Source organism: Nesoenas mayeri (genome assembly GCF_963082525.1).
Source record: "Nesoenas mayeri genome assembly, chromosome: 7".
NCBI classification, from domain to species: Eukaryota; Metazoa; Chordata; class Aves; order Columbiformes; family Columbidae; genus Nesoenas; species Nesoenas mayeri.
In genome coordinates, this window is record NC_137551.1 from 25,620,590 (window position 1) to 25,648,374 (window position 27,785).

Here is a 27,785-nt window from a genome sequence, read left to right on the forward strand (position 1 = left end):
GCACGGCACAGCCCGGCCCGGCTCGGCACGGCCCGCCCCTCTCCTCTCCTCTCCCAGCACCTCCTACCGCCTCATGGAGCCGCACGGGCCCGGCTGCCCTGGCAGCGTCCTCTTCGGTGAGCGGCACCGGGGGCCGAGGGACGGGGAGAGGGGGTAGAGAGATACGTGGGGGGTAATAGATGGGGTGAGGAGGAGACATGCTGGGGGTAACAGACCGGGGACAGGAGAGACACGTGGAGGGGGGGGAACAGGGTGGAGGGGGGGAAGAGGGAAACTTTGGAGAGTAACGGGGACGGCGTGGAGGCAGAAGCGACACGTGCGCGGGGAACAGACGGGGGAAGGGACGCGTGGGGTGCAAAAGAGAAACCTCGGGACAGTGGAGACACACACGAGGGGGAGCAAGAGGAGCAAGAGGCACGTGGGTCTGGAGGGACACGTGGAGGGCATTGCTGAGCCCTGGGCGGTTCTGGATGTGCCGGGAAGCGGGGGGAGGGAGCGAGACACAGTGAGGAAAGAGACACGCGTGTGGCCGGGGCATGGGGAGAGGGCGAGCAGCGGGGGCCCTTGAGTTTGGGGAGCGCTGGGTGGGGCAGAGAGACACGTGTATGGGTGGGCTTGGGAGGGAGCAGCCACGTGGTGGGGGTCCTGGGTCGGTCTGGGGGGAGCCGCATAGGATCTTGGGATTCTTGTGCGTGCAGGGTACCCACCGGATGGGCTGGGAACAGCTCTCGCCGGCCTCTCTTGCTGGTCTGGTCCATCCCCTGTGCTCCTGCCTCAGCATTTCACGGATGCCCCACGCGGGGCGGCAGAGCCGTGTCCTCCTCCCGGAGCGGGGTCGGCTGGGGCTGTTAAACTCCCGCAACACGTGGCTCCGCGCTGCTCATGCACGTGTGTGCAAGTAAGCGTGCACACGCGTGTGCGGGGCTGCTCCCGGCCCAAAGCTTCGCAAACATCGCTGCTCAGCAGACATTTGTATGGAAAAGGGAAGTGGAGCAGCAGCCCCCCAGGCCTTTCGTGCACCTGGATTTTGGTTCTTGCCATGGTGAGCTGAATACATAAGCATGGTTAGGAAGAGATCCTGCCTGGGCTCTGTTTGCTGAGGCTAATTCTTCTCTGTTGCACATGCCAGCTCTGGTATGCAGGACTCAGGTCTGTGTTTTTTCTATCTGCTTCATATTGGTGAATCATCCTGCAATAAGCAAACACACCCAGGGCATTCTGCGTTTCCTTCCTCAGCTGAATACTGATCCTAAGAGCTGAGGACATAATTTTGCATTTCACTTGTTTTTGTAGCTGTTTGGAAGAATATGTAATAGAATCTGTCTCAAGACTTGTTGTGAGGGACTCCAGCTCCCTGCAGCCTGGCTCAGCATCCTCCCCTTGGGTTATTTCTCATCACTCAAGTCTCACACTCCAGGTCTTTGCCTTCACTCTTTCACCAGAGCAACCATTTAGCTGATGCTGCCTTTTTGTCTGCTCCCTCTGCTGTTGTCCAGAGCCGTGTGTCTTGGCTGTGCTGCTCTCAGGAGGGGATGAGCCTTGTCCTGTCAGTGCTTAGAGGCCTTGAGTGCCTCTGGGCACTGCTTCATGGCAGCCTGGTTTGGGGACACTTTATCCTGGAGCTCAGGGTGCCCTGGCCTGAGGCTGCTCCTGAGCATGAGAAAATAAAGTGTTTTAGGGATGCTGTGTGCCCAGCCGGGGCTTGCCCTGGGGACCTTTTGCCTCTGGCTGCTGCAGTTTTTCTCATCTTCTCTTTCCAGGCTGTGAGCTGACTGCTAGTACCAAATCCTACACATTTCAGGTGGACAAGGAAGATGACTCTGACCACATTTTGGCCTTGTCTATGGTAAGGGAAATGAGAATTAATTGTGCTTGTCCTCTCCCACAGTGACCCACAGCCTCACCCCCCCTTTCCCAGGCTCATTCCACCTTCCCTGGCCAGGCTGGACCAGGGGACTCCCTTGGTGGAGGTTTCAGCTCTGGCTGCTCTCAGGGCAGGGTGCACAGCTGTTGTGTTTATCCATTGTATGGAGGTGCTTGAGCAAAGCCAGCGGTGGCAAGAGGCTGCTCAGCAGATGAATACTCCAGGCATGGGGTGAAGTATTTTTTCCTTGTATTTGACTTTGATGGAGTGTCCCACTTCCTCCTCACCAGCTGTGTCTCTGGCTTGTTGCTCTCCAAGCCCAGGTACATGCAGAGTGTCATTCCTGAGTCTTTCTGGGGGTCACTTTCTATCCTGGGAGCACAGGACCTGCCAGCATGGACCAGATCAGCAGAAAGTGCAGCCCAGGTGCCATCTCTTGAGGTGGTTTCAGGAACAGCTGTCCCAGCTGGGAGAGACACAGATCCTCCATAGGCACTACAGGGCAATCACTGCAGGCAGGGCTCCATGTTCCCCCTGTGTTATAGAGCAGCATCCTCACACCTTGCACAGCATCTGGGCTGGTAGCATTGCTGTGGGTGACTTGTCCTGTGGAGAGCCCAGGCTGTCCCTGTTGTGCCTTCTGGGAGAGCAGGAGTTCATGATCTCTGCTCCTGCCCAGGTCTGCCTCAGAGATGGTGCCAAGGACGAGTGCAACGTGGTGGAGATCGTGGGACGAAACCACAAGAACCAGGAGATCACTGTGCCTGTGGCAAATCTGAAGTTGTCATGCCAGCCCTTGGTAAGAGGTTGTTTTGAAGACTCAGGTGGGGATGGCTGCAGGGAACTGGATATCTCTGGATGTTTGTGGACCTTTCCCTAGGATCCTGACTATAAGCTGTCTGCAGCTCACAGGGAGATGCCCTGGGTAGCCTTGGCCTGGCTGCAGATGCCCTCAGAAGGACATGTTTAACTGGGCCAGGTGCCCTGCCACAGACTACAGGACATTCAGCTTTTTGCCACTAACTCAGCTTCATCTCTGTTGCTTCGTAGCTGAGTCTGGACAACTTCAAGCTGCAGCCTCCGGTGACCTTCCGCCTGGCAGCGGGCTCTGGCCCGGTACACCTCGCTGGCTGGCATCAGACTGGTATGGACTCGTGTGTGGGGAAAGGCTTGGGAGCAGCGAGGGGTATGGAGGTGCTCCCTCCAGTGCAAATGCCGGCCAGGGAGCCCCTGGGAGATGTGCTTGGTGCTGCCCAGCATGTGTGCTCAGTGCCTCATTTGTGCTGGTTCACGAGGGGCCATCTCTCTGGATTCCTTTCCTGCTGTAAAGCCTTGCATGGGAAAAAGGGTCTGGATGACCCTTGCCATCCCCTTTTCCCATGGCTGACTGCCTCAATTCACCTCTGAGACCTCTCTCCAGCTGGGATACAGCTTATTGCCGCCACAAGCTGCTGTTAAAACTGTTCCAGTCCTCCTTGGGCTGCTCTGCTCTCGGGGTGTCTTGGGGCCAGCTGAGTAACGGTTACTTGTGTGTCCCAGTACACAGGGATGATGCTTCCTTTGAGGAGGATGATGACTTGTCTGAAGAGGAGAAAGAGGAGCTTCCTCCTATCATGCCAGCCAGGAAGCAGAGGAGGAAGCAGTAGCTTATATTCAGGCAAGGTGAGGAGCTGCACAGCCTCGAAGGATGGATCTGTCTGGCTGTGATGCTGACATGCAAGCATGGGTGGAAGCTGCCCTGCTGCAGGAGGCTGCTGGTCTCAGTTTGGTTCTTCCTCCAGGTACTTGCTGGGACTTCTCTCACCGGATGGCTTTTACCTCAGACACCTCTTGCCAGGACCTCAATGTTTGCTGCTTTATTCTTTTTTTTTTTTTTTTTTTTCCGCTGTTGTAACTTTTTGGGGAGCAGGGGCTGCTTCCAGCACTGGGGTGTCTCCTTTCCCATGGCCCTGGGAGGCTGGTCCCAAAACTGGATGGATGCTACTGGTATAACCCTTCTCCCCCATCCCTGTGCTGGGAATCAGGGATGGAGGAGCTTGCCCTTTGCCCTTTTTACTGTCCTGGACCTCTGCTCTGTGCACACCCTCTCCCTAGCTCTGAAATACCCAATCCTGGTCCCTACCCTGGCAGACAAACATAAAGCCAGTGGTGGTAGAGACAGTTTCACTGATTCTAGTGTATTTGCTTTTCTTTACTCACAATTTGATGGTTTAAAATGCTTGAAAGTGTGGAAATGGGGCCCAAGCTGTGTCCTCAATTGCAATTATGGTGGGGTGGGAGCTCACAGCCTGTTTGTGATTTGTGGAAGGTTCTGGGTCAATCTGCTTTGTAAAGAACTGTTTTTATACTCTGAATAAAATTCCCTCAGGCATCAGGTCTGGAGAGGGGTCACTGCTGGCTGGCAGGTTGCTCCCATGTGCCCTGCAGTGGGAGATGCTCCCTCATGTCTAGTCCCTGACACTTGCTTCCTTTGGTGATGTTGTGGAGCTCCTGGGAGGGGCCCAGTGACTCATCTCTCTCCCTTGTAGGCCCTGCACACCTGTGTCCCATCAGCCAGCTCAGCACTGCATCTGGGCTACCAAGGGAAGCCAAGGGGCAGAGTCACTGGTGGCTGTACAGGGCAGGGACCCAGCCCCACATGTGCTCCCAAAGGTAACCCAGCTGTTAGCAACATCCCCCTGGTTTGGGCCACATTGGCCCTGGTGCTGGCTATCCTCACAACAAGGTCCTGACTTGTGTCCTACTCTCAGCCCAGCAGTGTCCTGTGGAGGGGTGAAACACCAGTGCCTGTTTGATCTCTGACCTTTGATGGCGAGTCATGTCCCCCCACATCTGGGTACCTATAGAGGGTTTGATCCTTTCTGCACTTCAGTCAAGTAGCACTTCTCACCCCTGGGAGCTGGTCTTGTCCTTAAGTGTTTCTCTGACAACTTTCCTGCATCTGATCTCACACCCTTGGACCATGGGTCAATGTCTGCCCCAGCCCTCCCCGTTTGTGACACTGTCTGTTGTCCTTGAGAAGGGCCATGTACTTATCTGCCCTGCTGGCCCTGTTGGTGCCCTGGGACAGTGAGTTTCTCAGTTGCATAGACTCCTGTAGGAAATCCTCCAGGGCAGGTCCTCAGCTCAGGCTCCATCCTAGGTTGTCAGTGCAGCTACTTCTGTCCTCCCGGGCCTGTGCAACTCCCCTCTGCATCCCACATCCCCATCATTTTCTTCTGGCCACAAACAGCTCTTGACCAGCATGGAGGGAGGCTCTCATGCCCCTTGCACCTGTGGCGACTGGGACGGACAAACAACATAGACAAAGTTCTTCTTAAGTACAAACAGCACTCTCCATTTATTGCCACAAATGCCTTTTTATATAGTCTTTACCAGCTCAAGTGTCTTTTTGCTATTGGTTACAGGCTGCAATAGTAACGTATCATTGGCTAATTTTGCTATTGTCAATATTACTCTTTTACTCCCCTCTCTCTCACGGGAACACCTTAATACCTCCGGATGCTCCTTTACTCCCTTCTTTCTCACGGGTACACTTTAATATCTTCAAGGCCAATCTCTGTTCCCATACCCTCTGTCAGGGAACCCACGGACCCACCGTAGTCCCTCATGTGCAGCAAAGCGGAAAGGGCCGTTGGCACCATGGGGCCATGTCCCTGGGGACTGTGCCTGCCCGGGAGGCACCAGGGTGACAGAACAGAGCCGGCCTGGGGTGATGCACCCCTGGCTGGTGCGTGGTCGCGCAGCAGTGCGGGGGGATGCGGGTGGGCTGGGCGAGGCAGCGGCCGGCGGTGTGGTGCGTGCACCGCCAGGGGGCAGCCGGGCAGCGCGGCGCTCGGCGGGACGGCGTCCGACCCGGGGGAGCGGGGTGCAGCCGGCCCCGGGCCGCTCTCCTCGCCTCTCCCCGCCTGGCTGCCCGCTCCTGCCAGGCCCGGTGGGGGTTGCTCCAAGGCTTGGCCACACTCTCCACGTCTGGGCAGCCCCCGGGATGCAAAGGGGCATCCAGCACTCCGCTGCTGCTGTCGGTTCCTGGGTGGAGTGGAGTATTTGGGTCTGGCCCTGTGAGGAGGGTGGGTTCCAGCTGGGAGAGGTTATGTTCCCAGGGAAGTACCATTCCTCCTATCATTCCAGGATGATAAGGTGCCTGAGGCTGACGGTCTGTGCCCGTGCCCAAAAGCACTGTGCAATACCCCCCAGATCTCATTGCCTGGGAGAAGTTTGCGGGAAGATGGGCAATTTGGTAGCCCTGCTGAGTGAAGAGATGCAGGAGCATGAGCATCCTTTTGAAGTGCTTCATGCATGTTCAAGAGGTGCTGACAGGGCACAGAGCACTGGTACCCTGATGCTGATGGTGCAGGAGGGGAGTTTGGGAGGGTGAACAGAGCTATGGCTGCATTAGTATCAGGATGGTGCTCAGCTCCTGCCAGGGCTGACACAGACGTCACCTGGTAGATCTCCTTGTCTGTGTGCACATGGAAGGGGTCAGGGCTAATTTATCCACCAGGCCTTGGTCCTCTGTGGAGGAGCAGCTTGGTTTGAGGGAGATAACAGCCAGTAGATCATTTTCAACAAGGTGCTCCTGGAAAGGGTGGGCTGAGGGAGGCGGCTGGCTCGGAGCCCAGTGCGGGGTGATGAGGGGAGGGAGTGGGCACAGCTCAGCACTGGCAGGTTGATGTAGCTACTTCATGTGGGGTAGGAGAGGCAGTGCTGGCTGATGAGGACCATTTGGCCTCTTAAATGGCAGAAAGAGATGGTTTCAGTGTGCTAGTTTCCTCAGGGGTGTCCACGTAGCTGGGACAAGGGACTGTGGCAGGAGAGACAGTCCTGCCAGGGGACAATGGTGGCACCATGGGGAACATGGTGCTGGTGGCAGGGGGCTTAAGGAGACCAAGCTTGTCCACCCCACTGCAGGACCAGCTCAGCCCCAGTTCTTGCCATGAGTGCTGTCTGGCCCCCAGCACTGCTGCAGGGCAATGCCAGGAGAGAGGGAAGACCCTGAGCCCAGAGAGGTCAATGTGGGGTGTTGGCGCTGCCAGGTCCCTTTCTGACTCGGGGAGGTTTGTGCCCCCTTCCCCAGCAATGTCACAACCTTGTTGTGCTCAGCTTGGGGAGAGAGAGATAAATGCTGCGATGGCAGGAGGCTGGGAGGAGGGATGCACTCACACACAGCGCTTAATGGGGAAGGATGGGATTACAGGGGTCACGCTAGGTGAGCAGCTTCCTTCGCAGAGCTGATGGTATCAAAGCAGGTGCCCCCGGCTGCAAATACCTTGGGCAAACAAACAGGGCTGCCTAAGAGCAGGTGAGCTTGGGCACAGCTAGGCTGGGGGATGCTCAGGAGTAGGGGGGGCAGGAGGCTCTCTCTGTGCGGGGAGTGAAGCGTGGGGCTCCTGGTGTGAGGGCTTTCTTGTTTTGCATAGGATGGGGGGAAACATTAAGTTATTGTATGTCTATGCACATATGTGGGCTCCTCATGGTGGAGGTGCCTGTAGGGGTGTGGTGCCAGTACCAAAGGAGCCAAATGATGCCACAACAGAGGTGATGACTCTGGGCTTGCTCTCGGAGGTTGTTGGCTCTGAGCATCCCTCCTCCTTGCTGTGTTTCAGGGCTCTGAATGCTGACATCACTGGGGATGGATCCCTCCCTGTTCCAGCACCACCAGGGAACCCTGACCCTGGCTGAGCCATACAACAGAGAAACGTGGACATAACACAGATAGATGTGGAGGCCACCGTGGCCATGCGCTCACATCACTGCTCTCTGCATGGATGTCCCAAACCAGGCTTCTGTGCTTGATGAAGTGCTCATGCTGCCCACTGCAGGGTTTGGCCCAAGTGCAGCCCCACTGGGCTCAGCTGCCTGCCTACAACTGGGTGGCTGGCCCGGGCCAGTGGCTCCTAGAGGATGCTTTGGTTTCAGAGGTCAGGTTTGAGTTGCTTTTTTAGGGATGGAGAGCTGCTCTGCTGGGCATGGCCAGGCAGCAGTTTTCCTTGAGATGCTCCAGCCAGTCCTGCCTTAATGGTTTTCTTGCTGGGTTTCAACTTCCCACGGCTAAGATCTCAGCCCAAGGTTCTGCTGAGAGGCGCAGCTGTAACTGTGCTGTAGGTGGGGCTGGTCCCCTGCTCCATGAGCTCTCTGCTGCTGGTTCCCACACTGAACTGGGATAATACTGCTTTTCTCTGAGGCTGGGCAACCTGGGCTATGGAGAAAGCCAGTGGGACACCCCTGGAGATGCAGCATCACCTTTATCCCAGGGTGCAGCACCTCTGCAAGGTGGGGCAGAGAGCCATGGGGCACATGGCACCTTGGTGGCAGCAGGAGCTGGAAGAAGGGACAGCAGAGCCACCATCAGCCTGGACCACTCTGGTGGTGGGTGTGATGAGTGTCCCATTCTCTGCAGTGTTAGCTCTGCTATCCCTGTTCTGTCCTGTCAGGCAGTGGACACAGGTACCTCTGCTGTTGCCTCAGGGAGCCACCAGCATCCCAATGCACGGGGCTGGCCCAGGCAGAGCTGAGCTGGGGGCACACTGCAACCAAGAGAGGAAGCAGCAGGATCTGGAAGGGCTAGGCTTCCAGGAATTCCTGCCCTCTTCCCATTGAAATGCCTTGCAGAGGGTAATACTGCTGGTGCACTGCGTGGGAACAGCTCTGTCTGCTGGAGAAGCCAAAACTCGAGTCTGGGGTAATCTCCTGCTTGCTAGTGTTCAGTCATATGCTAGGTTCTCCCCTCAGTGTGCCATGAGCTGGCTAGGAGCCTGGATGTGTGGGTGTTCACCCCACTGACTGCTCTGCAAGGGGAAAAGAGGCTCCCCCAGCTCTTGGCTTCACAGCGGGTGCCAGCGGCTGATTTATCACAGCTGCTCTCAGCTGTACATCGTGGCACAGGAGGTTGCACAGAAGGCTGCATACGGTCAGTCTCTGCTCCGAGCATTCACAGGGTGCAATGCTCATTGTGTCTGTTTGTAGCAGGAATGCGTGTGCTCAGCTCCACAGTGCTGCCCAGAATACAAGAGGGTTTTTTTTCCACGAAGTTGCTGCTTGCAACAGCTGTGGCTTTATGGTCTGCAGTGGGAGCACAGCAGGAGGTGCCAGGGGAGCACAGAGTGATGCTGGAGCAGGGGTTGTGCTATGATTTAGGTTTAAACTCAAACGCACATAAAGTAGGTGCTAAAAGTGGACGTGGTTGGGTCATGGTAGGGAGCCCCATGCAAGACAGCCTGGGCAAGGCTCCATTGCAACTGTCCTGCATTGTCCCCTCCTGCATCCCCAGCACAGCCTGCTCCACATCAGGGTGGTGTTAGCAGCTCTGCGCTTGACAGCAGCAGCCAAGATACCCCGAGGTCACAGGTGTCCTGGCCTGCAACCCCTCCAAGGCTCAAACCTAACTGCTGTGTGTTGGACTGTCCCTGACTCTGGCAGGACTGTCACCACTGGCCATGGGCCCCTGCCAGGGCTGTGGCAGCCAGGGGCACAAGGTCTGCTCAGAGGGGCTGGGCTGTCCCCCAGGGGGATTTAGGATCTGCCAGAAGTATACCCCTGGGGACTTTGTGGTCCCCTGTTCCCAGCCCCAGCAGTGGCAGACCCCCAGGTTGGAAGGACAGGATTTGGCCTCCATGGTGTCCTTGCTCGTGATGGCTCTGCATAGGGGCTGTGAGACACACCATACCCTATCCATGCCTCCAGCCCCTGCTCCCCTGATGGGCTCTCAAGGGGGTGGAGAACCCCAAGCTACAGCACACAAGGTTTTTGGGGCTGGACAGGAGGGTTGTTTCTGATGAGCAGAGCAAAGGATGAAGAGAGTACATGGAACAGGAGTCTTGTCTGTGGTAGGTCTGCCCTGCTAGACCTTCTGGTGCTTAACTCACAGGGGAAGGCAGCATGATCTAGTGATGGGGCTAGGCCCTTGTGAGATGGGATTTGGACTCCTGGGGAAAAAGTGGCAGCAGAGTCATTGGAGAGCTCTCAAACCTCATCTGAACTCCCTGGGTTCTTGCTCCTGTGCCCAGGCTGTCTCCCTGCAGCCCTGACCCATCCCTTCGTATCCTGGAGCTGGTGTCTGCATCGTGGTGGGAGCTTGGGCATCTCGTGCATGCCAGGGCCATGCTGTGGCCATGGTGTGAAGTCCCCTACCAAAGCCAGTGCTTGGGATAAATCAGTTACAGACTGTCTCCAGGCTCTGGCTGTAGTTTTGCCTGGGACCACATGCCCTTCATTTTCCCAGAACACAGGGATGTGCAGAGTGGCACAGAGATCAGACATGTCCCTGGGCAAAGGAGCCGGAGAGGGTCACAGCTTCTGTGCCAGCCCCAGTGCCAGTGTGGGGTGAGGGCTGTGGGACTGACAGGAGCTGAAGGAATGGGCTTGGATAAGGGCTAGCAGGGGGGTTTGGGGCAGGTCTGTGGGGCTGGCTGGCAAGCTGAGGGGCTGTGGCCAACCCGAGGAAGCAGCAGGTGCCATGGGGAGCATGGCCACCCCTCTGCTTCTTTGGAGTTCGCTCTCACTGGCCCTGCCACTTCCTCCCATCACCCCATCTCTCTCCAGGCTGTGTGGGGTGCCCCAGGGGCTGGGTGCCCAGGGCCAGGGTCAGGACAAGCTGCAGCTCTGCTGGGCTGGGATGTCAAAGGGGCCATAACCCTGGTGTTTTGCAAACTCCTGGGGTCAGCAGTTCAGCTGCCACTGACACAGGGGCCCGGAGACACACATGGGCATTTTGGGTGGATGCTGTAAGCAAACAAACGAAGGTAGAGTTACAGGTGACGGACACCCCCCCCTGGCCACTGCTGTTAGTTTTAGGCTTAACCCCCCTGTGGGCTGGGTGCAGGAGCCCTCTTCCTAAGAGGACCCAAACCGAAGTCAAATTGCCTAGCCCAGCTGGCTGGGAGCCAAGGCTGAAGCTGGGCAGCAAAGGGCCAGCATTTTGCATGTACCTCAGTTCCTTGAGGCCCTAAAGGAGCCTTTGAGACCGTCCCACAGAGAGGACAGTGACCCCCGGCATTGAGTGACAGCTCCCGCCTTCCTGGGTGGCCAGTGGACCCCCCTGACACCCAGCCTGGTTTTGACCCCCCTTCCAAACCCTGCCTGATGGTGTGTGGCTGGAGACCCTGAGGACGGTGCTACTGCTTGGGCTGGGGCTACAATGCTGGGGAAGTTGTGCCAGCCAGAAATGTTTTAGGACCAGGTCCTGAAGATGCTGTTTGGTCATCCACATGTCCATGTGGGTCACCCCTTCCCCATGCACATGTCACAGCTATTCCTGGTCTGGCTGTTTATTTGCTGACCCCTGTTAAATTCAGAGCAGATATGCACAAAAATATTCAACCTTGGGTTTGAATCATGCAAGGCTGGGAATCCCACCTTCCCTGTGAGCTGATCCCACATGAACTGCCCTCTCTGGGAGCTTTCAGTCTTTGTTTCTGGCTTGCCTAGTGCAATCCCGGCTGTGCGACTGTGTGCAGAACCCTTCCCGAGATGAGTGGCCGCACAGCCAGCCCAGTTCTCTCTCCTTGTAGGTGAATGAGGCCTGGGGGTGCATCTCCCCTTCAGTGCCCTCCACAAGGCTCCTGGCCTTGCTTGATTCTGCCAGATCTTCACCTGTGTGTCCAGCTCACCTCTTAGCTCCCCCGCCGTGTACTGGCTGTGGATGCGAGAGATGAAAACAGCACCAGTCTCATCAGAGCCAAACGTAGCCATGCTGGCAGATGCTTAACACCAGTGGAAAATCCCTCTGTGCATCTACAGACTGCCTTGGATGAGCTCCTGCTCTGCCTGAGGACCACGAGTGAAGCTGCCATGTGCTGAGCCACCCAAGGCTGCTCCTGCTATGCTGGCAGCCCTGCTGATGCAGGTGGTGAGTTTTCCTCCAAATCATCCAGCCTGGACGGAAAGCAGAGTGTAGCTTTGACTTCTCCATCTGCAGGAGCATTGCTGCCTGGGAGTCAGCATGTGGCCACCGGAGGATGATGGATCCAATATTGACATCAGCACTTCCAAAAGCACAGCCTGAAATTATGGAAGCAAATGCTTCCTGCTTGTGCTGCTGTGCAGGAGGGACAGGAGGTGATGAAATGGTCTCCAAGGGGCAGAGGAGGGAGCCCTGTTCCCTGAAACGAAGCTATGAGAGCAGACTGCTGAAGAGGGACCTAACAGGGCCTTGTTACCCAGGTTGGTCCTGCACAGGGGTGGGTGCAGCTCCAGGGGGCTGTGACCAGAACACAGGGGTAGTCTCTTGGCCTGGCTTTCCCACTGCCCATGAAACATGCCTCAGCCCTGCTACTAGTAATTGAATACAGAGGAGAATTAATTGTGAGTGGGCTGCGTCTCCCCTCCCTGCTCCTCGTTTGCCCTGGGGCTGCCTTGGTGCTGTGGGTAGGGAAGACAAGGTCATTCCCATGTAACACATCCCGGTGGGGTTCGGCCAAGTTCCTTCCCTTCGGGGAGGGGGGCAGGTTAATGGCGAGTGGTGGAATCGCCCCAGGCTGCTCTGCACTGCTCAGCCATGGAGCTGCTGTTGCCTTCGAAACGCCCCATTAATGCTGCGGTCCCTTTGTGAAGGATCAGCGGGCAGGGCTGGGGGCATGGGGCTGCGAGGCTGGGGCTAGGAAGGGTGAGGGTGGAGTGGGCTAGCATCCCTCTGACTCTGCTGGGTAGCCAAAAGCTGGTTTATGGACATGCATCCTCCAGGTATGGCTGTAAAGTGTTACGAGCTCCTGATTTTCATGTGTTTTGGCTATCCATCATATGGCATTGGAGGGGAGGCAGAAACACAGGGCAGTGCTACCTGTGCTCCAGGGTCTTCGTCTTTGTTGTGCCCCAGCCTTTGACTAACCCTCAGCCCCATGCTGGCTGCCTCACCACCTACACTGACCATCCCCTTTCAAAGGCAACTGCTCTGCAGACCCTCCAACCCTTCTATGCTTGCAGAGAGGTCTCCTCACCATCCATCCAGCTCTGTTGCAGTGTGCTGTTGCAGGTGCTTCTCTCCTCCATCAGTCGGGATTAGTGCTGCAGTCCTGTCTACGTCCCTGGCCTGGCAGGAACGGAGAGCTGTGTCTGTTGGCCCTTCTCTGCAAGCAAAAGCAATGTCTTAGTTTTTCCTCCACCTGATAGTTTCCCCTGGTAGGGAGATGTTCAAGCCAAACCTCCTGCTGGCCTTTTGCTGGCTACCCCTCACCCCATATTTTCCCAGCCTCCTCATGATGTCAGTTCCCAGTTTGCTAGAAGCCCTGTCTCCACTCACCCTGGTTTGGCCTGGTTACCCCTAAAGCTGTGGTTGATGTTGCATTTTTTGGCTCTGCCTTTCTGAAATAAGTAATGCTAGTGGGGAGGTTTTAGCCTGATGCTAAGGGAGGAGGTGGTAACATCTACACCTTGCTGACTTTGACCTCTTGTGGGGAGTGGGTGCTTGCTCTGCCATCGCTTGCCCTGCAGCAGGAGAGGGGTGTCAGAGGACCACTTCTGACTGGGACTGGGCCAGATGGGGATGATGCTCTAGATCAGGGGTGTCAAACTCATTTTCACTGGGGGCCACACCAGTCTTACGGTTACCTTCAAAGGGCCAAATGTGATTTTAGGACTGTATCCATGTAGGAGTAATGAGTTTGACACCCCTGCTCTAGAAGAAGCAGGCTGGAAGCTGGAGCTGGGACATGGCTATGTCCTGCAGTTGTGCCAAGGGACATCCTGGGAGACAACAGGGATGGTGCTTCGGTGGCCCTGGGTGAGGGGTGCAGGGCTGAGGGTCACAGGAAGAATGGGGAAAGACCCCTCCAGCACTTCCTATGCTTTCCCCACTCTCTGCTGTACAGTGGCACAGGCAGACCTCTCTCAGGGTCTCACAGTCCCTTGTTTGCTCCCCTCCATATCCTCAAATCTTCCTTTGCTCTGCTCACTGCTGCAGTGCAGCTGAGGCTGCTCCAGGAGCTGCCCCGTGGATCCCAGGTGTCAGGGGAGCTATGTGGGGTGCAAAGGGGAGAAGAGGTGGGGAAGGTTTGAGAGCAAGCCTGGATCCCAGCCAGGCTGGGCCAGCCATCTCCATGTCCAGGTTCCTCTCTTGGCTCCTGCTTCTTGGTATTGCAGCCCTGTGGCTGCAGCTGGGCACCCTCAGCTTTATGGGAAAATGAGGTGAGGGGGCTGCAGCTCACAGCTCTGGGTGTTTGATGCTTCATCTGCAGTGTTTAACATCCCTGAAGAACATAAAATACATGAGCTATTTTCTGAAGGACACACATTCCTGCATGTGCCCAGCCTAAACACAGTCCCAGTTCTGCAGATCGGGGCAATGGAACAGTGGTACACCAGGACGGGATGTGATGGGACCATGCTGGTGCCTCCTTCAGGGATCACACCCTGACGGCTGCCTGGAGTGCTGCAGACACAGCAGGTCCCCAGCTCTTTCTGATGGGAGGGGATTTCTTCTACCAGCTCCATAGCAGCTTGGCCTGAGGCCCAGCTGGTCTCAGGAGCACTGGACTGAGGTTTCTCTGCTCTGCAGGAGAGCCAGACAAGCCATTTAGCCTCAGTACCTGAGGATGTAGGGGACCCTCACCCCATGGACTGGGGGCTTAGCTCAGATGGCCTGCAAAGGAGCTGATGAGCAGTCTGATTTCCCTGTACTGCCTTGCTCAGGAGGAAGACTTTCCAGAGAGGCTTACTTTTAACTTAGAAATCAAGAAGGGGAGTGTTACTCTTGGTGTAAATATGGGTGACCCCGTGGTGGTCTGGGAAGCACCAAGAGAAGGCGGCAAATGTCTCTGTGCAAGCCCTCGCCTTCCCTTCAAGGACCAGATCATGGCTGTGAGCCAAGGCAGCAGCAGAGGTGGGAAGAATTTTGCAGCCGTGATGCTGCCTATCCCAAGCTGCCATCACCAACCTGCTTGTGTCTATCCCCTGCCCAAAGGTGGGGTAGGATGGGGGCTGTGGAGGCCTTGGCTGTGTGCCTGGGGATGGCTGGCAGGAGAATCATCTGTCATCTGCTGTCAGGCAAAGTGTGGCCACCCCTGGGTGATCCTGCACTGGTTTGGTTTTACAGCTATGACTGGCACTTGAGCCTGTTTGCCGAGGGCAGAGGACACGTGAGGCTGTCAGCTCGTGGCTGCCTCTGACCCCATACGGGACACCATAAATCTCCCAATTTAAGGCAGCCTGGGCTGTTCTGGACACGGTGCTGTTGAACATGGTGTACAGGATAACATGCAGCCCAACCCTGCACCCATCAGAGGTAAAGCAGGGGTGGCCACTGATGAACAAGAACAGCATCTGGGAAATTATTTTAATTTTTTATCTATAAAAAAGTGAGGGTTGTCTGAATTTCAAGCATTAAGAATATCTAGTGCTGCCTGCTCTGGTTTTCCTCAGGCAACTTGGAGAGGTAGATATGGGGAGCCACTTCGCGTGTGCTGTGGCAAATCAGATGTTTGCACAGAGGGTTTTTCTCCTGAGCGTGTGCTGGACTGATGAGCTGAGCACGAGTGTGTGCTGCCTGTGGAAACCCTCTCTTGCTTCAATACCCATCCTGTCCATTCCTGTGGTGCTCCTAAAGTCTTCCAGTTAAATGCCAGCTTGACCTAAGACTTCTTTCGACATGTAGGAAAACCCCTCAGAAACATCGTTCTGGTGTGGAAAAGATACAAGCTGGATGTCAGTGTGTGTGTGTGAGAGAGAGGAAAGTCCTGTGACTGCAGCTGGTGTGTGCCTATGTGTGCAAGGTGGGGGTGTGGATTTTTGGGGCAGGGGGGAGCAAAGATGAGTGTGTGAAGCGCTGAGTGGGTCTGTACTGGGGGGTGCGCAGTGTGTGTGTGTAGGGGGGCTGTGAGTGGGAAGGAGGGGGCTGCATGGGAAAGGCTGTTTGTGTGTGTAAGCTGTGAGTGCAGAAAGGGTCTGCGTGGAAAGCCTGCATGGAGGTGCGTGTGAGGGCTGTGTATGTGCAAGAGGGCTGTACAGGCGTGTGCAGGGCTGTGTGTGTGTGCAGGCAGGCTGTGCACACGCGTGTGTGCGTGTGCGGCGGTGCAGCCCGCGCTCTGTCACTCAGAGGCCGGCTGACAGGAGCTGCCTCTCCAGCGGCGGCAGATAGCGCTGATTGCTGATTCGAGGAAACAAAATAGCAATTGTAATTATGGCCTCTGATAAGATAAAGGAGGGCGCGGGGAGCGCGGGGACCGGCAGCGGGGCACGGCCGGCAAATTAGCAGCTGTCACTCAGCGCCGAGCAGGCGGCGCCGGCCCCGGCCTCGGCCAGGTACCGGCCCCGGGGGCCGCCTGCCGCAGCCCCGCCGTAGCCCCCGCCCCGGTGCGCAACAGGTGGCGGGGCAGGGAGCGCCGGGGCTCGCCGGAACAATGCAGCCCTCGGCGGCCCTGCCCGGGCTGCGGGGCTGAGCCCCGTCCCGCTGCTGCCCCATGGCCCCGCATCGCCGGCCCTGAGGGCGCCCGCCCGCCCCACCAGGTAAGCGCCCGGCGGGGATGCTCGGGGGGGTGGTCCCGCTCCCCGCCCTGGCTGCGCTATTTGCTCAGCCTCGCTCCCTCTCGAAACTCCGACCCCCGCCATCCCCCTGGTAATCCTTTTAATGTCTGGCACGTCCCGGGAGGGCTTGCCTGCCTGGTCCCAATCCACAACGCGCCCGTGGAGCCCCCTCCCTCTCAGCCCTAAAACCTCGTTTTACAGATAGGGAAACTGAGGCACGGTGAGGGGAGGGCGCCTTGCCGGCAGCTGGCCGCGGAGCCCGGCCCTTAGTGCCAGCCCCGAGCCCGGCGACACCTGGACCGCCGCCCCCTCCACCTCGGCAGGTACCGCCGGGCTGGGAAGCGGAGCGGGGGCGGCGGTCCGACCGGGCTTCCCCCTGCGGCGGCGGCCGCCCGCCGGTCGTGCCCGCCCCCGCCGTCGGGGCTGCGGGCGGGTTTCGCCGGGGCGGCAGGGGCCGCGGAGCAGAGCGGGGCGGGGGGCTCCCCGCGGCGGGGGGCCGCCGGCGGTGCACCCCGGGGGCTGGGCGGGCGGGCGGGCTGGCGGGGGCCTTTCCCCTCTGTAGCCGCTTGTGCCCTCCTTTCCTCGGGGCGAGGACGCTCCGGCAGGGCGATAGGATCCGAGGAGCCGAGGCAGCGCCGCGTCGCGCCCCCCCGGGCGCTCCCCGCCGCCGGTTACCCGGCCCTGCACGGACGCCGCGATGGATCCCTGCTCTTCGCTCTTCAGCTGCGTGTGAGTACCGGTAGCCCCGGCCTTCCCTCCCCGGGCCCGCAGCCCCCCGGTTCACACCTCTCTCCTGCTTTCTGTCTCCCTCTCCCAGGTTAATGCACTTGTTGGTCCTCTGCTTGCAAGCCCAGGTAAGTGCCCACTTGGCCGCCCGGCTTTGTTCGCCCCTCGGGGATGGGGGGTGTCCCGCGGCCGCCGCCGAGCGCCCTGGGCTCGGGAGGGAGGAGGAACAGTTTAAAACCCAGGAGACAAAAGTCGCCTGGCTGTAAAAAGCCGAGGCCGGGGAGGGAACCCGCCCGGCTGCAAAATAAGGTGCGGAGGACCCGGACTGCGAGGCAGGGAGTACCCGCGGTTTCAAGGGATTGCGTACGGTTATTTTTCAGTAGCTTTAGGTCCCGTCTCCGTGCCTCTAAATAGCACTGTGGATACCCCCTTTCCTCTTGTCCGAGGTTGTTTTCCGACAGTGCTTCATCTAAAAAGTAAAGCAGAATTAAAAACGGGGGGGGAAAACCCGAACTACCACCACCAAAAAACCCCAACAATGCAAAAACCTTAAAAATTGCAGGTTTTGATTCAACTTTAAATTGTCAGACTTTAGCATCACTGGTTTGTATTGCCAGAGACAGAAGTGTCATGAATAGATTAAACAGCCCAGGCAGAGCTTGTGCAACACCCGCATACCAGCAGGCACGCATCGCTGGGAGCGGTGTGCCTTCAAACCGAGGTGAAGCTCCCCTTCCCCCTGAGATCACAGGTGCAGAAGCTTTGTTTAAAATGCCATTTAAGCCACTTTTTTTTTTTTAATTTTAATTTTTTTATTTTTTAATTTTCCTGGAAGCTTGGGGAAAAAAGAAAAAGAAAAAAAAAAAGAGTTTCCAGCTGAAAAGTGGAGGGAACGAAGCGCTGGGAGTGTGCAGTTGTATAAAAACATAGCTGTAATATTTTGGAGTATGAGACGGAGACCAAATAGCAGCATGGCTAATGACCTCTCCTCCACATGGTACCCTCATCAGAGCCGGGGAGAGAATCCTGCTGCATTATCCAAAACCCGTCTATAGGAAACACACATGCACAGGCAGGAGCAGAGGGAGAGAGATGACATTGTCAAGGGGAGATATCTCTATAGAGCCAGCTTTGGGAGAGCAGCGGCTTTTGCTTTTATTGGTTTTTTTCTATTGTTGTTGTTTAAGATGGAAGGAAGTTTTCCCATTTGACATGGGGGTGGAGGGGAGTAGTCTCAGCCTTCTGATGTTGAAAGGAGCTATCTCCTAACATTTGCTCAGAATACATCTTTATAAATGTCAGGGAGCAGCGAAACTTTCCAGACTTAAAAGAAGGATTTGAGACGAGGGGGGAAAAAAGACTTCTGTGCAAGCTTGCAGGCTGGGGCTGAGGGGGGAGTGGGTCTGGCTTCTCATGAAAATCATTTAAAGCCCAGGAGCAGCAGTGTTGGGTCTGGAGAGTACGGGCTCAGCTGCAGCTCTGGGGCTAACAGGGTTGGTGTGGCAGGGCTGGGGACACCCCGCTGCCAGCACCAAACAGCTGGCTCCGGAAGGGGGATGTGTTTGCACAGATAGTGCGTTAGTATCCTCAGGTTATTATGCTGCTAAATAACTGGGCTGGGGCATGGTATTCTTATACATCACAGCTCTACCTTCTCTGGAGGCTCTTCATTTAAAGAGCTCAGTAAGTGGGATGTTTGGGTGCAAATAAAGAGCCTGGGACCCAGAGGAAAGGCAGCTGTTGAAACTGATGGGGCAGTGGGAGCAGTAGTATGTTCCTGCAAAGGCAAGAGAGGTGTGGGACAAATGTGTCAGCCCCTCAGCAGGGCAGCCCAGTGCCATCCCGTGTCCCCCAACCAGAGCCCCTCTAGCTCCCAGCCTTGATGCTCATCACAGGTACCCCAGTGCCAGCTGGGACCCACTAAGTCCACAGGAGGCCTCTGTGGTCAACGAGCCCTGTCATGCACCCAAGTCTCCTGCACCTTTCTGCTCAGGGCACAGCTCTGTAAAGAGCTCTGGTCACTGCATCCCGGAGCTTAATGCTCCTTCTCCTGGGGAGGCTTTGCTGGTGCAGGAGGTACCACCGCGGTCCCGGCTCCGTGTCTCCTCATAAAGCCCGGCTGGAGGCCGGTGATCTCAGCTCAGCCCATTCGCTCCTCTGAGGAGTAGAGATTATAATGGTGTGTTGTATATTTTTTAATTTCCTAAAGGTAACTGTTCAGTCCCCACCTAATTTTACACAGCATGTGAGGGAGCAGAGCCTGGTGACAGATCAGCTCAGCCGGCGGCTCGTCCGTACCTACCAGCTGTACAGCCGGACCAGTGGGAAACATGTGCAGATCTTGGACAACAAGAAAATCAATGCAATGGCAGAGGATGGGGACGTACACGGTAAGGATGCATGATGGGGGCAGGTGGGGTGGGGGGAGCCGGGGAGGTGTTTGCAGCCCGGCATGGCGATTGATGATTTCCATCCTGTTTGCTAGTCAGAAATCATTAAAATCGTTTGGCTTGCGGGGGCTTGTAAAGGGAGAACATAGGGGTCAGTGATCAGTGGCTGTGTGTTTCAAGGTGAGAGCAGGTTACCCGTGCTGAGGGAGGCGACCGGTGATTGCAGGACAGACTCTTCTCGCTCTTTTTCATTCTCGGCTTGTACCTGACTTGAGGGCTTGGAGCTGTGGTGTGCTGAGCAGCATCAGTCATTTTAGCACAGCTCTTTGCAGGGCCGAGTGTCTCTGAGACTTCCTTTTGGAAAAGAAAGTTGAAAAAGAAAAGAGTGAGGAGGGGAGGGGGGTAAGAGCTGCTGTAGAAACCTTCCCTAAACTAGAACTGTCCAAAGTGGCATTTTCATTATTTACTCCACGTCTCTCCCCTCTCAAAACACATCCCAAGTGGAGGGTCAGCGAGGTAGTTGGTTGCGGGTGAAGATGCTGCGGTGTCTCCAGATACAAAACTGGGTGGGGGAGAGGGGGACGGGGACTCTGCAAGCGCGAGAGCCTGCGCTAGACCTCAGCCCCTCTGCCATCAGCCCAGCCCTGGCACCCCATCCCCAAAACCTCCCCTCTGCCCCGGGCAGGGGGACTGATCCCTCTGCTGGAGACACCCGAAGCCCAAATACTTTGATCGCGTGTGCTGATGACACATTGGGATGGTCAAACGCCACGCAGGGGTCAGCGAGGCCACTGAGCCCCAGCACCGCCATGGGGCCAGCTGCAGGGGGCCTGATCCTGCACCCGGCTCAGGCAAGTGTCTGTATTCATGTGTGTTGTACACAGAAAAACCGTCGTGATTCCTTTGGTATTAGCTGCAATTTCCCTTTCGTGCATTAGGAGATTAGTAGAAACACTTTCCTTCCTTCCCCTTTTTCCTTTTTTTTTTTTTTTTTTTCTCCCTCTCCTTTCTTCCTTTTGCTCCAGTTGAAAATTTCACACTGGACATTAGTAGCACAAGCAGAGCGCAGATTCCCTCTATGTGGTATTCCGGACATCCAGCATTAATCTTCCAAATGAATTATTCCCACTATAGAGTAGCTCTGGCTTGAAAGGGCATTAGCTAATTTCCCAAGCAAAAAATCCCATCTTGTTTTAGTCCTATAATGCCTGGATTTTAAAAGGCAGTTAGTGAATATTTAAATAACGACCAGGTTTAAATAAGGCCAGAAGGAGGGGACTGGTGGTGGCTTGAAAAACTCTATTAAAATGTAATAAAAATAGGTTAAGCATTTGAAGAGCTAAGGAGGAAAATGAAGAATGATCTAAACCAGAAAGAGAACAAGCATTTTTTCAGATGTAAAGTTTTAAAAGAGTTGCAAGTCTGTAAATGTTAAAATAGAGGTTCAGGATTGTTCTATATGAATCTCTAGGGAGGCCCCCATGTCTGGAAGAACTATTAAAACGCTTCTTACTTTCACCTTTTTTAACATTTCCTGAATACTTTCTCCTCTTCGTAGTCCAGTTGGGGGATCAAGTGTGTCTCGCTGCATTTTTTCAGCATTTACGTAGCCACTTTCCCTTCAAAGTTTGAGCATGAAACATAATTTTACTGGGATAAATCTGTCACTTAAGTGAAAGAATAGAGTTGGAAATGTTAAGCTCCCCCCCTCAAAAACGGGGGGAGGGGGAAAAGGAAAGACCTCCCCCAAAATGTTATTTAGAAATTCACTTTTGAAGCAAAGAGGCCCCCCATCTCCCAGCCCTTCTGCTTTTTTTACCTTATTTTTGGGAGTGGGCGTGTAAAAGGGGTTGATTTATTTTTGCAGATGACCCCTTTCCCCACACTGACGTTTTTACAGCTGACTTAACATCGAGTCCAGCATTTTCAGTTATCTGTCTTAATCGTCAATATCTGATTGCCTTTTTTTTTAATTCGAAGGGAAGGCGGGTGGCCGGTGCAGCCTGGCTTGTCCCTTCCCGGGCCACGTCTGCCACTGAGCAAACTGCCGTCAGCTGCAGCCCGGACTGAACCTCATGAGCGGCCAGGGATGCCGGCACAGCTCCTGCCCGCTTGCTGGTTTTGTCTGTGCCTGAGGTTTTCTGCTGGTCAGGGCTGAGGTTTGCAGGGCTTGCTGATCACCTGCATAGGTCTTGGGGTACAGGTCCCTGGGGACAAATTGTCCTCATCCTCCACCGACAGCAGCTGGTGGGGCCAGAGCTGTGCACTGGCTGGGCTTATGTGGGGCGACGAACCTGGCCGGTGGCTGTAAATCAAGGGGGAGATAAAAAAAAAAGGCCGAAAGGAAAGTGATGTGCATCTTTAAAGTGAGGGTTTTGTGCTTGCTGGGGCCAAGGCCTCCTCCGCTCCGCTCCCTCCCTCCCTTGCTGGTCCCTCCCTCCCCACTCTTTCTTCTCTCAGAGGGGAAAAAAATCAATTTTCCTCAAACCTTTTACTGCCTCCAAGATCAATTCACCATTCCTTTCCCCAATATAGAAAAATAAGGGGTCCCTGCTTCAGCACTTTGTTTGCAGAGTGCCCAAGCTGCCGTGGCCGGTTTGGGGATGCTGGGTGCATGTCAGGTGTTGGTGCCAGGGTGGCACAGACTGGAATTGGCCCTTCTGAATTTCTTGTCTCTGAATCTGATCTGTACCTGGCTGGGGGTCTGTGGGCATGGGGCAGTTTGAGAGTGAGATGCTGCAGGGTGATATTGGCAGGAGGGGGTGCAGTGAGGGGTGCCTGCCTGTGCATGAAGCCCAGCTTACGCACCAGCACCAGCAAATCTTGGGATGCCCTTTCCTGCTGCCAGCACTGCCTCCCTGCTGTCTTGAATCCTGGTGCCACTGACCTCAGCAGTGCCCATGATACAAAGCGTTTAGGATCAGGGCACTACAGAGGCAGAGAGGCAGCAGTTTACTCCTAGCTCTGAGTGTGGTTCAGGCTCATTTTAGCTTATGCATGTGACTGCATCCTTCTTTTGCCATTCAAAAGCATCCTCCTACAAAGCCACCCGCTCCAGAGCCACATCAGCTGGGGCTGGCTGCTGTGGGGGCTTGCTGGTGGCTGAGCCTCCTGGGGTATGCAGGTGAGCAAGCCAGGGCAGACCACTGTCCTGAGGAACATAGTAGACCCTGTGAAGAGGTTGGAGAGCAGGAATAAAGCATTGATGGGCTTATTCCCATAATAAGGCTATAGAATTGGAAGTCTTGCAGGCTGCACTCTAATTAGCTTGCCAAATTGCACTTAGGGCACCAGGGGCTGATGCTGGGCAAGAGGTGATAGTGGTGACATGGGACAATTCTGGCTGTTTTTTCAGTGTCATGGGGAAATCTTTGGTGCTTGACACAGCACAGCTCTTTTGAGGTGCAAACAGGTAGCCACCGTCCCCATTGGGGCTTGCCCAGGGGAGGCAAGCTGGCTCTGCGGACAGCAGCTGCAGGGCCAGGCAGAAGGATGTTATGTCCCCATCCTCCCTCTTCCCTTGGGATAGATGGGCTTCGGGGCTCAGGTTCCCAGGCGGAGGCAGGGAGGGAAGGTGACAAGTCTATTTATAGGCGGCCCATCGACCCAGTGATTTGCATAGCTCCTTTGGAAGTCGATCGATGCCTCCATTATAAAACTGAGACCAAATCAATATGCCCTCTCGACTCATGCAAAGGTGAAAGGCATTAAAAGGATGGTTGTACCCTTCACGCCTTCCCTGCCAGCTGCAAAGTCACTGCTCCTCCTGCAGCCCTGGTCCAGCAGAGAGGCGTGGAGCCATGTCCCCTGGGCTGGGGACAGCTGGCAGTACAGCATGCACTTCCAGAGGGTGCCTGCCTGCAGGCTCGCCCGGACCTGACTCAGTCTGCAAGGCAGCTGGCTTGCTCTCCACCAGCTGGGCTGACCCCTGCTCACTACCCTGCCTCCCTTCTGAGACATCTCCGTGGCACCTGAACCACTGAACCCTGTAAAGCTGGGCAAGGCAGAGCTTCTCCCCCTCTGGCATGGCTCAGGGTGGCAAAGGAACATCACCAAGGTGGCAGGGTAAAGGGGCTGAGGCTGGCTCTTGTCCCCTCATTTGAAGTGCTCTCTCTGGCCCAGCTGCCTCCCTACCCAGCGTGTGCCCACACTGCCCAGTGTCAGGTTTTACTGGGGTCTCCATCCTTGTGCCTGCCCCATCCCAGAGCCCTTTTGACCTTCCTCTCTCTTTCCTCCTGCTGCTCTCCCCAGCCAAGCTCATTGTGGAGACGGACACCTTTGGGAGCCGTGTACGCATCAAAGGGGCGGCCACTGGTTTCTACATCTGTATGAACAAGAAGGGGAAGCTGATTGGCAAGGTAGGGCACTGGGTTCAAGGGCTGGGATGAAGGGCATGGGATGCGCTGTGGATGCTGATTGGGACTTGCTGGGATAGTAGCTCTTACCTAATGTGGAGCCCATCCATGGGGATGAGGAGACAGGGATTGGAGTCCCAGGATCTCAGCCAGTGTACCCCTTTGGAGGGCAGGGGGATGAGCCATCCTGCAGCCTGGGGGGTAAGAGGGAAAAGAGGGAGCAAGGAAGGCAGGTGGGTGCTGTGTGGGGCACATTCCTTGTATCTCCTCGAACAAATAGACGGATTGCTGGGCTATTCTCCCCGATTACATGGTACAAGTGCAAGGAATGTTAAGATGCTCTGTGGAGCTGGCCCCAAGGCTGAGCCCTGCAATGCACTCGTTAGTCATGCTCCCTCTGAGCCTTGACGCCCCCTCCTCGGGGCAGAGGTGGCTGGACATGCAAAATCCTGCTGGGACAGCGATTGTCTGGGAGGATTTTGTGTGGCAGCTGCCTGCGGCTGGCTGATGTGGGTCTGCTCCCTGGTCCCTGTGCTGCCTGTAATGAGCAGGAGCTCAGTCTCCAGCTGCCTCCATGCTCCCTGCCATCTGCATTTGTGGGCCTCCTCCCCTCAGACCCCACATTGCCTTTTCAGCCCATTGGTGCCCTTCCTGTATTAAACACCCAAGGGGCAATAGGATGGATGTGTGAATTGTCACTGAGGTACAGTTTTCTTATGGCTGTGCTGGCAGGGGAATCCAGCCTGGGCACAGATGGGAGCAGGCAAAAATCTCCCTGTGGGTGCAGTGGAAGTGAAGGCTGGGACAAGCCATGTTGGGGCTTGCAGCCCGGTGCTGTCATCACACTGGAGATGCAAGCTGCAGTGAGCAGCATCTGTCTGTGCTGCAATGCCTGCTTCCCCCAGCTTTTGTAATGAAAAGGAGATTTGGGGCAATTTGGACCTATAGGCGAAGATGTGGGAAAAGCAAGCCCTTGACTGCCCACAAGCATCACAACCCTGCTGCCACCATAGCTGGTCCAGCTTGGGGTAGTAAGAAGAATCCCTTTGACTGAGCACCCATTGCTTAAATTCCCCACTCTGTCCCCTCCTCAGAGCAATGGCAAAGGCAAGGACTGCGTCTTCACGGAGATCGTGCTGGAGAACAACTACACAGCGTTGCAGAATGCCAAGTATGAGGGCTGGTACATGGCCTTCACCCGCAAGGGCCGCCCGCGCAAGGGCTCCAAGACCCGGCAGCACCAACGGGAGGTGCATTTCATGAAGAGGCTTCCCAAGGGCCACCAGACCACTGAGCCTCACAGACGCTTTGAGTTCCTCAACTATCCCTTCAACCGGAGAAGTAAAAGGACTAGAAACTCCAACTCCAAGGCAGGCCCTTGATGCGCCCTCCTCTGCCCGTCCTGCCTGCACCTCTCCCGGAGGACTCTCCTCCAAGCTTGGTGGACTATATGTAGAGACTTTCCCATATGGATATTAAAGAGAAAAAAAAAAGGGGGAGGGGGGAGGATAAAAAAATTTACTTGTTCTAGTTGTTGATAATTTTGGGAGGTTTGTTTGGTTTTTACAAAAAAAAAAAAAAAAAAAAAGAGAGGCTCTATTTTTGTACTCCAACTTTAAAAGAAATGAAATGTTCAAAGACTGGTGAAGGGGGAAGAGCCCTTCGCTTAGATATGTTCTAGTCTGTTTTTGGGGTCGTGTTTTGTTTCGTAATTTTTTTTTTGTAGCTCTAGGGGAAAAGGAGAAAAAAAACCCACAACATTTAAAACAAGCAAAAAAAAAAAATCAAATCTAGGAGCGATGTGCTACTTCAATGAACTGAATGAATGCTTACCAGAGAAGATGGAGAGGTCAGAAAATGAATAAGGGAAGGGGATTTATTTCAGAGGTGGCTTGAGGTCTCCCAGGTGTGTTTTGCAGCCTGGGTGATGTGTGTGGGCTGGCTGCAATGCCCAGGGTGAGAACTGCAGATCCTTTCCTTCCTTGGGTGCACCTACTTGGGCTGAGTGAGGGCTGTGGGAAGCTGCTTGCATCCTTCCAGAAACACTGCTGGCTGCCCAACTTATTTTTCCTCAGGAAGGGACAGGGGTGATGGACACCTCAGAGAAAGTCCTGAACTGACTTGGTACCTCGTACCCACGAGAGCATCTTTGTCATTTGTTTTTTCTGAACTACTAAGGTGAGGCAGTGGGTGATGGCTGCTGTGGAGCAGGCTGGTAACTCTTGTTGTTTTAGATTTTTTTTTTCCCATGTGGAAAATGTGAATTTTTCATCAATTTATTTTTCCTGTTTATATTTTTTTAATCAGCTGGAAGTTTTCATTCATAAAATTAAAAAAAAAAATTACAATTTACTGTGGAGCTATTTCAGGCTAGTTTGTTTGTAACTGACACTTCCATTGTCAGCTGTCTCTTCCAGGTTTGTTCTTTGAGAAATACCACTGTCCTTGTCCTCCTCAGAAAGGAAAGGTTTTCTTTCAAAGTTTCTGTGTTGACAGAAGCCAGAATTTCTGTTTAGAAAAAAAAAACCCCACAAACCCTCAAAGGAAACATTAGATCTTTTGAGTGAACATCCCTAGCCAGCCCTGCTTTGCACATGCTGCCCTGGGCCTGTGACTCTCTCTAAAGGGTTATAGCAATTATTCTTCACGGGGAGGGCAAACAAAGACACTGGATAGGAGCCAGAATCAGGGGTGACTTTTCATCCAATCTTTTTGATTGATTGTTTTTTGTTTCCTTGAGGATTTTGTTGTTGTTGTTTTGGTTTGGTTGTGTACAAATTGAATATGAAATGACTGAAATATTTATTTAATATGTGCATTAAAAATTTGTATTAGTCTAACTGAGCCTGATACTTTCCAGGGAGGGGCTGGGACTGGACAGGCAGGTTGGAGAGGGGCAAAGGAGGACAATGAGGTGCGGGGTAGAGTTGAGGCTGCTGCTTTGTGCAAGCCCCTTCCCAAGGGAGAAGGGGTGGGAAGAGGGAGGATGCCCCAAGATCTCGGTTCCAGATGGGTCTTGTGGAAATCATAGTTTTTGTTGTAGCAAATTCCATGTTTAATGGGCAGATGTCACCTTCTCTCCTTGTAGCGACAGGCCCATTGCAGGCTGAACCGGGGTGTAGGGCAGCAGAGCCTTGACCACTGGTTTAAGCATGGGATGAGCCTTTCCAAGACAGAAAGCTGGTATCTCCTTCTCTTTGGATGAACTTGATGTCTGTGCAAAATGGGCTGTTGTGTCCCCTTCTTTGGTGGATACTCAACTTGGCTGAGGCGCTGGGTCTTGTTTGTTGGAGCTGACTGGAGGATTTGGATATGTGGTAGTCTCAGATATGGAGAGATGGAAGAATAAAATTGTTAAATATGTTTTAAAAGGTTTCAGAAATATGCAGCCTCACAAGGTGAGAGTCTCAGAATCACTGGTGCCAGTCCTGCTGGCATGGCCACCCTCATGGAGTACCTGTGGCACTGATTAACGCTCAGGGTGTTGCTTGTCTGCAGAGTGAGAGGATGAGCTATCCACTGGCTGATGCCATGGGCTGAACTGTAGATAGAAGTTATTAATTTCAAAGAGGGAAGACCAGGGGCTGAGTGCTCAGCCATGCTCTACATCAGAGCATTGCTGCTGTGTCATGGAGATCAGGGATGAGGCTTGGGCTCAGGACAGCACGGACAGCATTTGCCCAGGTGTCCCAGGAGAGCCCCGGGGACTGCAGAAGCCCTGGAGCTGACAGCACTGGGGCAAGCCCACATCCTGGTCTCCAGACTATAGGAACCAAAAGTGAATGGCTCCTGGCCTTTCCCCAGTCAGAAATGGTGTTTGATAGTCCTTAATTGGTGCTTTTCTTTCATTAATTTGTCTAATTGCTCTTCCTAATAGCTTTGTGAACCTGGATGAATTGGTGCAGTGTTGCTGCTCCAGGTAAGAGTAAGTAGAGGAGCAGGACTGGCTCCATGCAGGTCAGCATCTGTCTCCTCCCTTATCTGTCCCGAGCGGCA

At 54.9% G+C, this 27,785-nt stretch overlaps 2 protein-coding genes across 2 annotated transcripts; both read left to right on the plus strand.

Moving 5' to 3' along the window:
* Positions 1–73: 73 nt before the first annotated feature.
* NPM3 (nucleophosmin/nucleoplasmin 3) lies at positions 74–4,075 on the plus strand (the record flags this gene model as incomplete). Its single annotated transcript, XM_080347645.1, has 5 exons — positions 74–116; positions 1,761–1,846; positions 2,544–2,663; positions 2,915–3,008; positions 3,404–4,075. The coding sequence occupies 5 exons, from the start codon at positions 74–76 to the stop codon at positions 3,508–3,510; spliced, it is 450 nt and encodes a 149-aa protein (XP_080203771.1). The 3' UTR covers positions 3,511–4,075.
* A 12,940-nt stretch (positions 4,076–17,015) lies between these two features.
* Positions 17,016–26,388, plus strand: FGF8 (fibroblast growth factor 8; the record flags this gene model as incomplete). Its single annotated transcript, XM_080347998.1, has 5 exons — positions 17,016–17,047; positions 17,136–17,172; positions 19,254–19,434; positions 23,686–23,792; positions 24,884–26,388. 5 exons carry the CDS (start codon positions 17,016–17,018, stop codon positions 25,169–25,171), a joined length of 645 nt encoding a protein of 214 aa, XP_080204124.1. The 3' UTR covers positions 25,172–26,388.
* Between the last annotated feature and the right edge of the window lie 1,397 nt (positions 26,389–27,785).